Source organism: Nothobranchius furzeri, chromosome 17 (genome assembly GCF_043380555.1).
Source record: "Nothobranchius furzeri strain GRZ-AD chromosome 17, NfurGRZ-RIMD1, whole genome shotgun sequence".
Lineage (NCBI taxonomy): Eukaryota > Metazoa > Chordata > Actinopteri > Cyprinodontiformes > Nothobranchiidae > Nothobranchius > Nothobranchius furzeri.
The window spans coordinates 49,719,680-49,736,908 of NC_091757.1; the positions used below are offsets into that span (position 1 = coordinate 49,719,680).

Consider the following 17,229-nt stretch of genomic DNA (forward strand, 5'->3'; position numbering starts at 1 on the left):
ATTTCTCAAAATGTAGACTCGTGCAGTGGGCAGTTGGATGGAAACTGCTTTGGCTTCCACTCATTAATCATCTGTATCAACGCCTGGAGGGAATGTATGACTAATCTAACCTCTTGGCTTTTGCTGTGAAGGAAAATCATTTCTTACAATGTTTTGGTGTTAAAAGCAGATCGGGTGTGTGCTCACACATTTAACATTATTGCTTCCAAATTAAAAATCCGTCACTGAACTGCTGGAGTGACGGTTGGAGCCATTTTGAAACATAGATTGAATTTAAATGGACATTTCTTTTATACCTTTAAAGCTGTGCACTGGGTCATTTTGCCCATCCAGAATGGTGTTGTGCCGCTTAAAATGATAAATGTTAAACAAGGGATGCTTTAACTTACATTTTTTACACATTTAAAAATAAAACACCACGCTGCTGCATAATTCACACGAAGGTTAACACGCGACGTACACCTTTTTGTATTTTTAGCTAGCTGAGGGTGTTAATTAATTTACTTGTTTTAAAAATGCAATGGAGATAAACTTTCATTTAGCTCGACTTGGAACTTCTTAGTCAACTACTCTGAGATCCAAATCATTAGGTTGTTTTCTTGCAGCCCAGCGCATTTAGGAGTCCCTGTCAACCTGTATGGTTCTATGTTGCTTTTCACACATGCATGCGCTCATACGATGTTTTATTCTGCCTCTCTCAGCACCAGAAATCTGTCTCCCCAAGCTCTTTCTTGTAGACATTTTTGTTTGTTTTTTTACTTTGTGTTCTTTTTTTTCTTTCTTTTGGCTTTATTTCTGCACTGTCAACAGAAAACTCCCTGTGGCATTCGGAATGTCTGTTTTAGGAGTGTTTATTATACATTGCATTTGCACAGTGTGTGTGTGTGTGTGTGTGTGTGTGTGTGTGTGTTCTCCGCATTCTGTTTTTCATCATGTTTTGTTTCATCCAGAGTCTCTGTGACGAGTTTCCAGTCACCTAGAAATTAAAGACACATCTAATAATGAAAACCACAGAGCAGAGAAATAGAAGAGGAGAAGTGAGAGCTGAAATGCAGATCAAGATGGATGAGGGATGGAAGGCAGGGGCAAGCACACAAACACACAGTGTGGGTGGGAACTGGTTGAAAAGACAAATAAAATAACAAGCTGGACGGTAGACGTAGCGACAGAATGAAAGAAGTTAGGGGGGTGTTGGTGTTGCCACCAGCATAAACAAGAGATGGAGGGAGGACGCAGAGTAAAGATGGTGAAAACTGGAGATTGGTAGGTGGAAAAGGAAGACGCTTGACTCCAAACTGAGGACAGAACATTGCATCCTGTGGTGCTGCAAGGCAATTAAAATGAAAATCACTGCAAGACTGTGGATATGAAATGATTGGGACTGAAAGGTAACAACTCAGAGGGCTATTTGGGACAAGAAGCGGGATAACAGGGGGGAGTGGGGTGAGAGGGTTGGAGGTGGAGGTGTTTTGAAAACACCAAAGGCGCAAGAGGGAGGTAAAGTAGAACATGGCGTCTCAGAGCTGAGGCAGACTTAAGCAGCAGAACAAAAACAACTGGAAGATTGATCATAATCTTTTGAAAGAGGATTTCATTCAGTGTTTGTTTTCTGTTTTAGCATTAGAATGTTTATTTTTAAGAAAAATCACAAATAGCAAATACATCATAAAATGATAATGCTATTGCATTTTCATATCTATTTTTTTAAGTGTCCTTGTGAGATGCTTTTTAACATGCCTACATAGTTTTTCATGAAATATTCATAATGACCAAAATAATTTGTTTTCCAGTGAAGTTTAATATAAATACTATCAGTGTTCCTGTTCTATTTGTTTTTAGATATTTCCCCCTAAAATAACTTAAGGCAGTTTGTGTGAAACTATAGACACGTTCTCGCCTTAGGAACTGTTTTTATCCAGGAACCATGGTGGTTTTAAATCTTGTACAAGTCTTACTATCAGAGCAGGAATCTACCAGTATGTTATTTTCAAGGTGGTGGAGTTGTAGCTAACACATCATAGCTCCAAATTTCAATTTCAGTTTCAAATTAACAAACCGTGACCTTTGAAGTCTCGAGGGATCTTGCGATCTCACAAGTGTAGCAAGGGGGATGGCGGAAGTCTTTTTTGTTTCTGTGATCTTGTGAGTCAACACATTCTCGCACCCGAAGCGTCGAAAAATGACGATGGGTCACCAAGCGTTTGTTTCCGACGCGTTGGTAGTCCCAGCGTGTCGTTTTCTGACTGCCGCTGTAAAATGGAGATTTCACAGAATTGTGATATTTACCCTCTTGCTATTTAACCTTCCCCTCACCCCCATCCTAACCTTAACCCTCTTGCGCATGCAAAAATTTGTTTCTGGTTGTAACGTCCATCTCTAACACGGTTAACGGGAAGTTTAGAATGAGCAACAGGGTTAAGGTTAGGATGTGGGTGAGGGGAAGGTTACATAGCAAGAGGTTAGAGGTTAAATGTCGGTTAAATGTGCGTTTTACCGCTAGCGTCAGAAACCAATGCTCTGGCACAGCTTATCGCCTCCCGAAGCGTTGGGAGTCCCAACGCATCGGAAACAAATGCTTTGTCACCCATCGTCATTTTCCAACGCTTCGGGTGTGAAGATGCGTTGCGTGAGTCCAGCAAGGAGCATGGCGGCGAGTACTGGCTCGCAGCGAAGCTCCCAAGTGAATCGATCCGTTCCGTGCCGTTGATGCTTCCAGAGTGAAGTAGGGTCTAGTGGTCATAACTTAGAGAAAACGTATAAACTATTAAACTTAAAAGATGCTGAAGGACAATGATCCAAAAAACAATCATTCATTCCAAGTGTCTTATATCCATGACAATGGAGGGAGATTTTGATGGTTCAGGGTCAATCATTACTTGGGCATATGTTGGTCATACAGAGGAAATATACCTTAAATGAGCTTTTGGGGACCTTACAATGGTTTTAGGCTTTAAAACAAAGGTTGCATTTGTGAAAACAAGACTAAACTATCTATAAGAAACTGTAGTCATTGAAGTTGTGGTCCTTTAGAATGAAAACATTTGTAATTTAGCATATTTTCCTCAGTCAAGTGAAGGCTTAGTTTTCTTTACATGACTTTATGTGTTGGCCTGGTTTTGTTGGGTACCTGTGAGCTGTGCAGAAGGCAGCTGCCTGCCTTCTGACAGAAGAGGAACAACGCCATCACGTCAAACCTGCCCAGGGCCAGCCCGCATTCTCTTCCAGTCTACTTCAGAACCCATTTAGGGATCTCATTACTTGTTTTTGAGTCCTAATGCTATATCACCTACTGACTTGTTTGAACTTTTATACCCCCACACCCCAGCCAGAGCACTGAGGTCTACAAATCAATTACTTTTGCACATTCTTAGATCCAGGTTCAAAAATAGAGATGCCAGACCTCTTTTTGGTGATGGCCCATGATCTGTGGAACAGTCTACGTTTTCTCATCAAAGCCGCCAGAACCCTTGATCCTTTGTAGTCAACGATGAAATCCCATTTATTTTCACTAACCCTTTGTCCTGGATGAGCAGAATACATTGCTTTTATTGTGCATACACAGTTACTTTTATTTCTTTCTATTTTGTACACTTGTATATTAAAGCCGTATCAATTGTTATAGTTTTTTTTTGCTGATTTAGCAATTGTTGCTTTTATATTTTATAGCTTGACTTGATCTTGTGCCCTTTTAGCCCAAACAATCACTGAGCTCACAAAATAATGCAAACCTCTGGATTAAAGGAAATGTAGATTATAAAGTAACATAATCCTCTGTGTTTTCTTCTCTCCCTTTCATCCAGCCTGTGAGCTGATGAACCGTGGTATTCTGGCTCTCGTCAGCTCAATCGGCTGCATGTCGGCAAGCAGTCTTCAAACCCTGGCTGATGCCATGCACATCCCCCACCTCTACATTCAGCGCTCCCCAGTGGGAACACCCCGGTCAGCCTGCCCGCCCACCAGCCGCATTCAAGGAGCAGATGACTACACCCTAATGGTCCGCCCACCTGTGTACCTCAACGAGGTCATCATGCAGGTGGTGTCTGAGTACAGCTGGCAGAAGTTTGTCCTCTTCTATGATTCCGATTTTGGTAAGTTATCAGTAAACACGAAGACTCCCAGTCACAGTGAAACAGGCAGAACCCACATGCAGCTTCTGTCCCGTGTCACGTCGTTTTGCCTGCTAGTGTGCATGATCTCTCGTTTACCCTCCTTCTCTTTCTGACACTCACTCTTTCCAGTCCATTAGCTCTAGCATTAGACTAGAAACACCGGCCCCTTTTATAATGTGGCACCAGCAGTAGTCCATAGATTCCCACTGCACAGCTACCAGGCGCAGTGTGCAGACCACTTCACAACTTGTGGATGCGTCTGTGCATGTGGCTCGTTTTACTTTTTGATTAATTTGTTACAATGCCATTAAAACTGATGTACTGTCTCGGTATCATGCAGTAAATTGAATCATGTGTACAAATATTAACTGTCATGATGCTTGCTAACTCAGTTTCTAAGATGACATTTTACATAAACTCCTGAATGTTATGAAGAGTGACCCAAAAAAATCAATTTCTATTGTGTAAAAGGCTTTTATGGCCAAAAAGATCTCCAGGGTTGTCTGTTAAAGTCCCCCTAGCTTCTGGATTGGAGTACTATCATTGCATAAATATCTCAGGCCTTGTGTGAAGGACAGGAAAGAAGCCCCTTTCTCTAGGAAACATATCATGGGGGCAGCAGTAGCTCAGGTGGTAGAGCGGGTTGCCTCATGATCGGAGGGTCATGGGTTCGATTCCAGCTCCCGCCAGGGGTATCCTGCTGTTGTGCCCTTGGGCAAGACACTTCACCCAACTTGCCTGTGTTAGTGGTGGTCAGAGGGGCCGACGGCGCCAAATGGCAGCCTCGCCTCTGTCAGACCTCCCCAGGGCGGCTGTGGCTACAAGTAGCTTACCATCACTAGCAGTGTGTGAACGTGAGTGTGTGAAAGTGTCTTTGGGGGTCTAGAAAAGCGCTATATAAGTTCAATGCATTCTTTCTTCTTCTTCTTCTTCTTCTTCTTCTTCTTCTTCTTCTTCTTCTTCTTCTTCTTCTTCTTCTTCTTCTTCTTCTTCTTCTTCTTCTTCTTCTTCTTCTTCTTCTTCTTCTTCTTCTTCTTCTTCTTCTTCTTCTTCTTCTTCTTCTTCTTCTTCTTCTTCTTCTTATATCAGGGAAACACTAAAACAGCAATCAAACTGTTTGGTAAAGTGGGTATTCCTGTTACATCCCATTTTAGATCGCTTGGGGTATCTGGGATTGTCAGGGAAAACTAAAGGTGGGCTTTTCCATCGCTTCTGCATTGTGCCAATGGTAAAGCATCCTGAGACCATTCCTGTGTGGAGTACCTTCTTACCCTGGGAAGTGGGTTCAGAACACAGCTATGAATAGTTATAGACATTCATCCGAGATTAACTCTTCCCAACCAACCTACCATTCCCTTTCCATCATGGTGGAGCATGTTACCTTAAATGGCATATATTTCATCTTGATGCAAAAGTATAGAATAGAGTTGCTGGAATGGAATTTAAAGCGTAACAAACTACTTTTATCTGAGTTTTTGGACGGAGTATAATCCGAGAAGTGTTTTGTGGCCGATTTCAAATTACTTCCGATATAGATATTGGATTGGGACATCCCTAACACATATTTTGTCACAACCTTGAACTTGAAAAAGACAAATTAATAATACAAAAATTACGTTTTGTGCATTAGTTTGATGTAGGGATGTCTCTATCCCAAGATCGGGTCGGGCAGATTCTTTCATGTTTTTTAGTGATCGTCGATCGGCAATTACAACTGATGAGTCCACCTGATCTCCTCAGTCTGCTATGAGCTTGTTCATCCACGTCTTCCTCAAAAAAACATCTGGCTGTAAGTAGTCCCACTGCAGCCAGGTCAGCGCTGAGAGCTTGTTCATTTTATTGGGGAGAGAGCAAACATTTACCATAATCAGGAAGGGTAGATATGGTTTATATCTCCGTTCCCTCTCTAGAGCTCAATTCTGGAGGCAGAACCAGGTTTTCGTGAAGAGAGAGCCAGCGTAAGCAGCGCCCACAGCTGATCTCTGCGGTAAACAATCAATTTAATGTGCAGAGCTCCAGGAGTTTTCAAGAGCCCTCCCAGAAAGTTCCATAATCCTGGAGTTTACGTCCCGCTCTGCTGCATCTGCGATTCTCCGTAATTCTGGAAGCGGACCCGACGTTTCCTGTGGAGACGTATGCTGCAGCAAGAGCAGTGATCGGAATAACGCCGTTAAAAATAATGGCGTTACTAACAGCGTTCTTTTTTTGGGTAACGGAATAATCTAATTAATTACTTTTCCCACTGTTGCAACGCCGTTACCGCTACTGGGGACGGAAGGTTGTGCGTTACTATGTGCTTGTTGAACGTTGAGCAGCAGCGTGAGGCTTTCTGACCGCCACACTTCAGCTGCAGCCAGGGAGAGAGAGGTGTCGGTAACGCACTTACAAACACGATGATGATTGGCCGGGTGGGCGGAGACCCTCACGGTCTCAGTCACAGCCTGCTGTAGACCCAACAGAGCAGTGATGGGAATAACGCCGTTTAAAATAACCGCATTAATAAAAAAAAATATTTTTCAGTAATGAGCAAACTAATTAATTACTGTCTTCTTTTATCAAAACGTTGTTTCTGTTACTGATAAGTAAAAGCGTCCGTTAAGCAGCGCGGTGTGTTGAAGCTGTCATCAGCTGATCAGGAGCTAAAGAAGCAGATGTTTTCATCCAAGTGCATCACGGCCCGTGAAGAACGAGGAAGACGTGATGAATAGTCTACACCAATCAGCGTGACAGCGGGACATCCCGAAGGTCCTCACCTGTTCACCGCTCAGACGTCCTGATCTTCTACCTTCCTAGATCATCCAGCTGTAACCTGTTTCTGATCACGTCTTTAGTCCCGCTGTATCACTGATGCATCAGTCTCAAACGTCATGGAGCTCAGGTGTTATTAGAACTACCTGTGTGTCTTTACCACCCAGCTTCAGCTCTTCTGTGGTTGGGTCTGACCCAAGTTAGGAAATGTAAGTCCTCCATCAGGTTTGTGCCTCTTCTAGTGTAATTTTAAAGGATTTTATTTATTTATTTAACCATTACTAGATTAGCAGCAACAGAAATGCTACTAAAACACACTGGAAAAATTAAAATTCTGTACAAATTTACATTTATTTCTGTAATTTATCCAGACTGAGAGACCATTGAAAGGCTCGGGAACCTTTACAGGTGTTTGTATTTGCAATTTTAAATTTTAGCTGATTGGGGTCTTGTTAAAAATTACACAGTGACCTTTTAATAGTCTAGATAAGTGCAATTTTCATGTTAGTAGTTCCTCCTGTTAAGTGCTTATTTATTTAAATTATTCAGGTTTATAAAAAACATTTGGACATACATTTTATTATGTTCCAGTCATTAGTCATTTATATTTCACTATTGTAGTCATTTATAGTAAATTAAGTACATTTAATTAACCCATTTTTTTGCATTCTTTAATGAAAAAAGTAACTAAGTAGTTATTTTTCTTGGTAATTAGTTACTTTTATAATCTCATAACTCTGTACGTAACTGAGTAACTTTTTTGACAAAGTAATTAGTAACTATAACTAATTACGTTTTAAAAGTAACTTTCACAACGCTGTGTAAGAGAGCTAGCATTAGCCTAACCCATTCTACATCCGGTCTAAAACCAGGAAGTTGATTTCATGGTATTTACAACAATAATGGTAATGCCCAAAAATGAAAATAGTCTTAGAAAATGAACTTGAGTTACTTGCTAAAACATATTTCAGCTTTATACATTTCAATAGTAAAGGCAAACTATCAGATCAGATTTGAATTTAAAAGATGGGATCAGGATCAGAAGCCTAAAATGCTGATGCTAAATACTTTGATGTAATGATCCCATAAAGGCTTTTGAAACCTTTGACATATTTGAAGCTCCACTTTAGTATAGCAACACCAAGGTGGCAAATGTTGTGAGAACCATTATTTGTGCCATTCTGAAAGCATTTAGCTCTGTGAGTGTTTAGTGTTGCATCCTTCTCATCATTTTCATTGTTTTTATGCCTCTTTTTCTTTACAGGGTTATTGTTTTATTTATGCTGTTAAATTTCCTCATGTTTTACAGTTTATGTGTCTAACACTTAGCTTTTCACTGTTGATGGCTCCCTCTACATGTCACTGAAATTGAAGAATAATCTCTTATCACCACTGTGAAACTGCTCTAACAATATACATGTAAACAGTACTCTGACATTTATGTGTAATAAAGGCACTGTGGAAGTTTGGGACTGCTTCAAGTGCAGGACATTTCGAGATATTTGTGCACAAAAAAGAAGCTGTGCATCGCAGCAGCGGCAATCTTGGGCCAATGGAAAAAGCAAATAAGAAATAAAAAAAGGTGTATAAATTGAACATAGCCAATTGTTGTGGATATATAAGCTGTGCACAGGGATTTGCAGCCACCGTCTTTCTTGAAAACAAGGAGCTGTGCCCATGTGTGTCAGAGTTGAGCACTGCTGCAAGATGCTGTTGAAACAATGACAGGTGCCAACGTTAAAAACTCTTGGGTCTGCAGTATTTTCACTTCACCTTTTAGCTCCAGCTCGGCTTGTTTGGAAACTTGTCTGCAGTCAAGGTAAAAACAGCACCTTGTACCAGCCACTGTTTGTGAAAGAACACCTAAAAGAAGCGTGAGAGTTTGCTCGAGTTTGTGCCATAACATACCGTGAAAAAGCAGCGTTTGAGTCATGCAGGTGAGAACACTCTTGCTGCAGGTCTCCTAATGGGTGGAAGCTTTTCAACATGTTCCATTTTGGATCTCACTTGAATGACTGATTTAAGTGTGGGTGTTTTGCGGTCTAATGGAAAACACTGTCTGTAACATCTCTCAAAGGTGGGAGGATGGTAGTACAGCATGTCTAAAAGTTTTGGCTTGAACATGTGTAGTAGTTGGTTGCTTCTGGTATTGCGTTGATTTGTTCCCTGTAGTCATAATGGAGCTCCATTTGACTCATTACAGTCAATTAACATAATTAATGTGCTGTATGCATTGATCTCCAATTGGATCTCTGCAGAAGAATTACTTTGCTTTCTTCAAAGTGAACTTCAATCTTTCAGGACATTCTGTGTATTGAATACCCCATGTCCTCTAAAAGTAACTAGGGAGCTCCATCAGGCAGCTCATACTGGGTGAATATTGAGCAGTTGCTAATGTGTGTCCTTCTGAAAATGCTACTGCCACTACTCAGGTGGCGGCATAATAAATGCCACAATTAAATCAGCCCTAAGCAACACTGAATGGGAATTCTCCAATCAAGTATGTTGTGGAGAAAAAACACAAACATGCAGTTTTTGATTTGTGAGATCAGTATACCACACGTTTAAACTCCAAGTGTGGTGGTGTTGGGGCGGGGGGGGGGGGGGGGGGGGGGGGTGATAGGTGGCGATTTTCTCTAGGATTTGCAAATCCTCACAGATCTATGTCACACTGTGAATTGACACTGATGGACTCTACGATCTTGATTCATGACGGGGAAGGCTGTTGTATTAACTATCCAGGACTAAGCAGCGGATGTCTCAGCTAGTTTAAGCTAACTGTTAGCATTAGCAACTTTACCCCACAGAAAAACATCCTCCAGGCTTGTGTCATGTGTGGAGATAAAACATCAACGTTCCAAGTCAGTGGTAGAGTCGCGTTGCTGTCATCCAATCCAGGCGTGTTGTCCAAATATCAGGACAATAAGACTCCACAAGCTGCCATCTTGAGCTCTCTTGTGATGTTGCAGACGTGTAACTGCTAATACAGGGGTCGTGGGCTTTCAGATGCTCTGAGTACTGCCTGCCAGGTATTCATTCCTACTAGAGACCAGTGCAAATGTATATGGTGTGTGGCCATTATCAGAACATTTGGATAAATTCATAAAAACGTAATGACATCCACTTGACCGGGCCATCCTAACGGCCATTTACCGAGGTCATTTTCAGGAACTTTATGAGTACCTGATCAGGGGAAGGTACTCTGAACTGGCTGGTGGAGTAGCTGAGCAGGACTTTTGGTTAACTCGTGCTGATTGGTTGTAACTCAGAAGGAAACTATGAGTTTCTGGTGAAGCAGAATGAAAGTGAAAGAAAATAAGCACAGATCGCGCTTAAAATTCAACTCAGACGCCCTGAAACACGACGGAATTCCCCCACAGCAGTTACTAAACTCCCTTACCCGGAAAACAATGCAATTCCCCAACAATGACTTAATTCACGGGCTTTGTTGTCTTACAGAGCTCCGTAAAAAAAAAATAAAAACTGATCTTCTTCTGGCCAATAAACGCCACATTTTACATCACACTCGTGCTCTCGTCCTCTGAATGGATAAAATGATGCTGTACTTTGACAGAATAAATTATTTTCATGTCATTAATGTTACTCTGGATGCTTTTGGGTGCTGATCCGTGACATCACTCACTGCCGAAGCAGTCATGAGACAGTATGCTGGCATCTGTGCAAAGTCCTGAAAGGGCTAAATTTGAATGGAGACACAACAGCTGAGAGGGCCAGGATGTCACATCTCCTGGTAAATGTTTCCCTCCCAGAATTTAACCTAAAGTTTCAGCTATGGAAACGCACCTATTGATGAAACGAGTAATCCACACCTTTAAAACTGTGTTAAAACCACCAACAAATGCATTCCTGCCAGCTGGTGACGGATTTTTACTTTGCTCTTATTTTTCACTGATCAAGTGTGAAAGTGGGAGTGCCTTTTGTCTGCAGCAGCAATCTTCACTGAAGTCCTTTAAACACTGAATTTGCCCCCATATGTATTGTATCACACTCAACATCTGCACAGTAGACGCTTACACATATACATGAGTACACACACACACACACACACGTTTGTAACCCACTTAAATCCTCCTATCCCCTCTGTGCTCTGTGTCATCTGATTCATCACTCGGATCCTGTGGGTTTTGCCAGTGATGGTCTTTCAGTCACAGAAGGCCCCTTAAAGAAATCATCATTCTTCCCTTATGAACTCACCCCCTGTTTTTTTTTTTGGGGGGGGGGGGGGGGGGGGGGTTGGGCAGAGGTGGTCTTTTAAGATGATAGCGATGTTCCCAAAAGCCTCGTCTCTGCAGAAGGAGTTCTTTAGAGAACAGACGGTCGAGTGTGTCCTCTCAAATGACGGTACAGTGCATCCGTCTCTGTCCTTAATTTCAGCTCTGCTGGTGCATCCTGGACACCAAGAACACATGTTTTCTCTCTATCCATTCTCTACAGCTCCTCTGTTCATCCCCTCTTTTTATTTATTCCTATTCCTGAACTTATTTTTAAGGTGTTCTATGCATTTCAGCACAACCCGAGGCCTCGTGAAAACCTAAGTGAGTGCTGTTTTTACCTGCTGAGTGACCTTGCCCATAATCTGTGTGAACTAAAGAAACAATGGCCTCCTGGAGTAAATGAAAGAGGCGCCACTTAGTGGTAATAACGCCATCCTTTTCTTTTCCTTTAACCCTTTTCAAGCCAATGACAGTGGGAGCCTGAGGCAAAGATATTTGAAGTTTGAACAAAAGCATAGTTTCAAGTTTCACTTTCCCCTTTTTTAATTGAAATGAAATGCACAAGTACTGATCCAATTTCCTATCATTTATTTCTTTAAAAGGTTAAAGTGTGTAACAACATTTTGAACGGCCTCAATAATAGTGAGAGGGCAAATGCAAATGGTGTTAGCAGAAGCAGTCTTCCAGAGACATCTCTGTCTTCAGACTGGCAGTTTAATAAAAGAAATAAAACAAGTGGAGTAGAATGATTTACCTCACAAAGACTAAATATACGATGAATTGGCTGTGATGGTCAAGGCGAGAAGCTCTCTAAAATGTTATTTTATTGCCTTGTGTAAAATTGGCCTTTACTTGCACAAGACGTGCACGATGGTTTATAATATGTAGTGATAAATATTTTAACCTGGGTTCATGAATAATAAATGAAATCAATATTGTGAATTGTTCCCACCTCATGAGAATAGAGTTCCTATCCTGTTTCTCATAATGAGTTTAAACCGTATTCGTCATGAATCCATGAAAGTTATTTTTATTTGAATATCAGCATTTTGTGCTAAAGAAGAGAAAATGTAGAAAAGAACATTCTTTAAATTTAGCCCCCTTAAACCAGTACATCCCATATGTGTTTTTTCTCCTTATGAAATGGTAAATAAGTGATTAAATGGTTTTACAAATGTTTAAAGTTTAAAAACATCTGGGATGTATAACTACAATATCTCCTTTATGTTATTCTGTTAGCTTTTATAGGTGTACACGTGTTTACTCTTTCCACTTTAATTAACAAATATATCCGATTTTTTTAAAAACTCCAATTTCAGGTATTAACATCAATCATCAATATCACCACCACTAGCTTTTGTGACACAAACATTATTAATTACATTCTGTTGTTTGTTGTCTGTAGTATCAATCTTCTTAAATGAAAGAATTATTACAATTAGTAATACTTATATTTACTTTATATTTTCCTGTTTTTGACAGTGTTTGGTGTGTGTGTGTGTGTGTGTGTGTGTGCGCGCGCGTGCGAGGGGGAGGGGTGTCTTGTTGTTCAGCAGTAACTTTTGCAGTAAATGTTACAGTTCTGTAGCTATGTTTGCTTTAGTTATTGTTTATTTTTAAATGTATTTGTTTTTTATGTAAGCTATCTAACTTGTAATGATAACAGTCATGAAGCTCGCTCACTCACTTAATTTTAACAATAACACAATTCAACTGTTGTATTCTTTTTCATTTTATTTTACCATTAAGTTGTATTATGTCAATTATATTATTTTATTTGCTGTTTTAAAGGGACTTTACAGAGTTTTGAATTTTTATGCTCGCGATTGCCCCCTCAGGCCAAAAGCGTAACAGCAGCTTCAATAGTAGGCTCGTGCACGAGGCGCGCATGCTGTACGTGCACACTCCTTCACGAAAATAACAGCTAAGACAGGCCCTTGCGTGTGTGTGTGTGTGTGTGTGTGTGTGTGTGTGTGTGTGTGTGTGTGTGTGTGTGTGTGTGTGTGTGAACACGAAAATAGTTGGGCAGATGTGTTGGCGTATGCGCCACGTGAGCAGTTCTGGTACATTTGGGTCATAGTGCTGCTTTAACAGTGCAATACCTTCAAAAAGGACGAGCTGAGTTTCAAACATTCAAACACAATTGCTGATTGGGACCTGGTGTTAATTGCTCCCTGTATGCTAAAACGCACAATGCAAAACTCGTAGGACTGGCTTAATACGTGATCCTCTATGAAAATTTGGAGAAAACGAACTAGACATCAAAAGTCAATTGGAAAAGATGACTCCAGTAAGGCTCAAACTCATGTCATGTCTCAATTTTGACACAATTTGAGACAAAAAAAAAAAAGCAAAGAACATTTGATTCATGATTAAAAAGTAACAGGCACAAAATAAAACACCATAAGACACAAACCTGAAGGCAGCAGATTTTGGTAGGTTGGAGTAAAAAGTAGAAATCACAAAACAACTGTTGTGGAAAAACCTTTCACCTTAGCTTCTGACCTCTGAGTGAATCCAGTTAATTTATTTTCTTTTGTGTGAGCGCCATCCCTGTTGGTGGGCTTGTAACAAATGTATGAAAGAAAAGAGAGAAGAGTCTTGTTTAACAAGGAGAAAAATTGTGCCTTTGTGTCTGTGGTGTCCATGCTGTCAAAGGTTACATCCATCCATCCAATTTCTATACCTGTTTGATGACAGGGTGCTGGAGCCTGTCTCTAGTGGTCAATGGGTGAGAGGTGGGGACAGGTGTGCAGCCTATCACAGGGCAACACAAAGGCAAACAACCATGCACACACACCCTCATACCCAGGGCTGATTTGGAGTCAACTAACCTTCGTTTTTGGTTTGCGGGAGGAAGCATGAGTGCCTGAGGAAAAACCACAAGTGCATGGAGAGAGCTTGCAAACGGTCGCCACAACTGGGTGTTGAACTTGCAATTTCAGACTGCAAGGGACCATTGCTAACCAGCTGCCCCACCGTGCGCTCTCCAAAGGTTAAACTTTATAGGAAACCATGACATCACTACAGATTCTAGCAAAAAATAAAATAAAATAAAATAAATACTGTAGTAAATTTGCTTTTGCTTTATTACAATAAACAGACAGACCAGATGGTGTATAGCATGAAGGGGTTGGAGACAGCTGGAGACAATTTTGGGCGATAGTAAAGGTCATACTCACCTAAAAGCTAGGTGTTGGGTTTTTGATGAGTGTTGGATAAATTGTATGTGGTGGTTTCTTGTGACGCCTGGAGGGGTTCTGAAGAAAAAAAAATCTAAGCAATAGAGAAGGAAAAAGCCTAGCAGTGGTGAAAGGAGATGGACTTCTAACAAAAGGAAGATTTTAAGAGCAGTAAGCATCATGAATGGCTGTTGCTTTACATCCTGGGTGTCAGTTTTCCCCAAGGTGGAGATTAACCTCCAGAGACCACAGTAGATCCTGTTTCTCAGTTCGGGACTTTGAAAGGAGTTTGGCTACAACTTCAGCTGAAAAAATGTCTTTTGGCCTAGGCTCACAATAAATACCGTACATTCCATTTCATTAATAAATCCATCCATATTTAAAAAAAAACTTTGCTTAAGAGCATTGCTACGGTGAAAGGCCTGAGGCAAGGATAAGGATTTTCAGAGGTAACATCTGAAAGGAAAGAAAAGTCGATTGAATGTTGGCCTGACACTGGAACAGAAAAGGGTGCAGACGTATTAAAGCTTTGTCATTATTTTGACAACTTTTTCCGTCACTATAACGGAGAAAAAATAAAAGTAACATATCCATGTGCTTATCGCTCTTCAGCGCTTCTTGTTTTCCTGCTTATATTTTAATACATCTAACACAAAACAGTAGATTACAATAAACCTTAACGGAAGATCAATAAATTTATCTAGTCTATTGAGCATTTCAGTTTTAAAATAGTGTCCCTCGCTTACTATAATACAAATCGCGATGATGCAGACATTTATTACTGAGTACTTTGGCCACCGCCCAGGTTTTTTTTAGGTAAAATAGTAATACGAGATCACTTGGCCTTCTTGTCCTTCACAACTAATGTATATCATTGGGGATTCAATGGTTGCAAAGAACTGACATTATGATGATACAATGAGCAATCAAGCACTCCCCTCCTGAGTGCAAGCACCAATCACTGGGAGAGCCAAGGAGAGCTCACGCAAACTCGATGGATGCATGAACTTTAGACACAAACAACAAGAGCAGTCATTATTATATAAAGCAGGTTAATCTGAGTGGAAAACAAGTTAAAGGTGCAAATTGAAATTTTACTTTGATTACTTAGGTGTGAAAATGTTTTTAATTGGAAAGAAACTCTTGGAGACACGGAGGCTCTGGCAGAATATTATTTACAGAAAGATGATGTGTTACTCTCTCCCAAGCCCTACTTAACACTTGAGGCATCAGCGGTGCAAAACGGCAGCGGAAGGGTTTACTCGCTAGCAACACCGTGCACCAGAACACACTAGGAGAATCTCAGCCGTGGATCAGCTTCTCTGCTGTGCTCCTCACTAGACTAGCGAGATCACAAAATCCTTCGAGACTTCAAAGCTCCCAGTTTGTTTACGCCATCCGCCATTGAACCCAAAAGGAAGGAAATCACGTTTGATCGCTGTTTGATGTCATTTTTGATGTTGAGCCTCTCCATTGCCAGGATTCAAGCCATGAAAACACACCGCTGCACTTCTCGAACAATGCTGGGAGTAAATAAGCCATTATGTCATGTCATTTGACATAATCTACATAGACATGAAATGGCATCACTTAAATAGTCTTGTTTTGAAATTTACGAGAGGTTTTACACCAAAACTGTATGTGATTTCCTGTCTCGCCGTATGTTAAATGTGGAAATGGATGTGTCACAAAAACAGCTCGCTAGCATAGAATCTAGACCGTACTTTGCTGAAGCTAAATATACAGGATGGCTTGCCAGGCTAGCGGCTGCGGCCCAATCCTATCTTTAGTGGCGTGGCACAGTGAGACGCTCCTGGGACGTGCCTGAAAATTCCCGCGTCATGGTTGGTTTGAATCACTCCTATCAGGAGCTTAAGTCATGCCCATCAGGATCCGGACCATGGGTCCCCAAAAGTAAGAAAAAAACGTATGCGAGTCAACGGGGCTATAAAAGATAATTTCTATTCTCGTTTTATATGTATCATGGATTTCGTTTATGATATCCATGTCATGTTGTGGGTAATGTACTTCACCCAGGACATGAAGAATCACACAAGAGGTAAGTAAAAAAAATACAAATGTTTTATTTTAAGGTGAACAGAAAAAAGAACTAGAACTAAGGGCACTGCTTCTGTGAACAAGAACAGGATGGTACCGGATTCTATGAGGATAAAAACAGAAGGTAAGCTAGGCCAGAACCAGAGAACCAGGAGAATATGAGTCCATAACTAAAAGTTCTTGCAGTCCAAAACCAGGATTAGAGCGGAGACGAACTGGAAGAGGTTGGAACTGGTGAGATGGGTCTGAGCGTGGGTAGGCGGGCAGGTGTGGAGAAAGGAGGCCAGAGGATCCTTGAGTGACGAGACTTGTGACAACTCCAGGCAAGGTAGGTGGTGCAGAACAAGATACTAGATCAGGATCACAGGAACAAAGGCGGATTCAAGGCTAGATGCTACCCATGTGAGAGTATCAACCGGCACTGGGGTTGAGTCATGCCACTCCTTTAATCCACTGCACCTCCAATTAGTGGAATTCCCAACAGCTGAGATGACTGCCGCGCCCTCCTGCAAACAGAGCTGACACACCTCACCAGTAGATGGAGGCAAACCGGGACAATCCAAGAATTTGAAAGAGCGACTAACACCCCCCAATTAAATTTTTTTTTTTTGCTGATAACCTGAATAGGTGTGTCTAATATTGCTGTAGATATGTGTAATCATTAATGTGGCAGTTTAGTGAATCTCACTTAAAATGTATCATTTAAGCCCTAAACTGTAATTATATCTCCATCTTCAGGTTAAATCTCTGCTCCAATTTGATTAAGAATCAGCCACAGTTGGTTGCTGTAGCACTGCAGGGTGATGGTCTGTGCAGTACAACGTGGCTGCACTGCGCTGGACTCCTGCCCAGTTTCGCTGCACCTCCACCTGGTTTGACCACTCACTTGCTATATTA

At 41.1% G+C, this 17,229-nt stretch overlaps 1 protein-coding gene across 4 annotated transcripts in view; it reads left to right on the top strand.

Annotated features, from left to right (window-relative positions):
- grid2 (glutamate receptor, ionotropic, delta 2) overlaps positions 1-17,229 on the top strand; it is an 812,001-nt gene that overhangs the window by 479,295 nt on the left and 315,477 nt on the right. For all 4 annotated transcript variants that reach the window (XM_070546132.1, XM_070546133.1, XM_070546131.1 and 1 more), the window contains one exon: positions 3,801-4,088. In XM_070546132.1, the coding sequence (XP_070402233.1) occupies positions 3,812-4,088 (277 nt within the window). In that variant the 5' untranslated portion in view covers positions 3,801-3,811. The remainder of the gene's footprint in view (positions 1-3,800; positions 4,089-17,229) is intronic.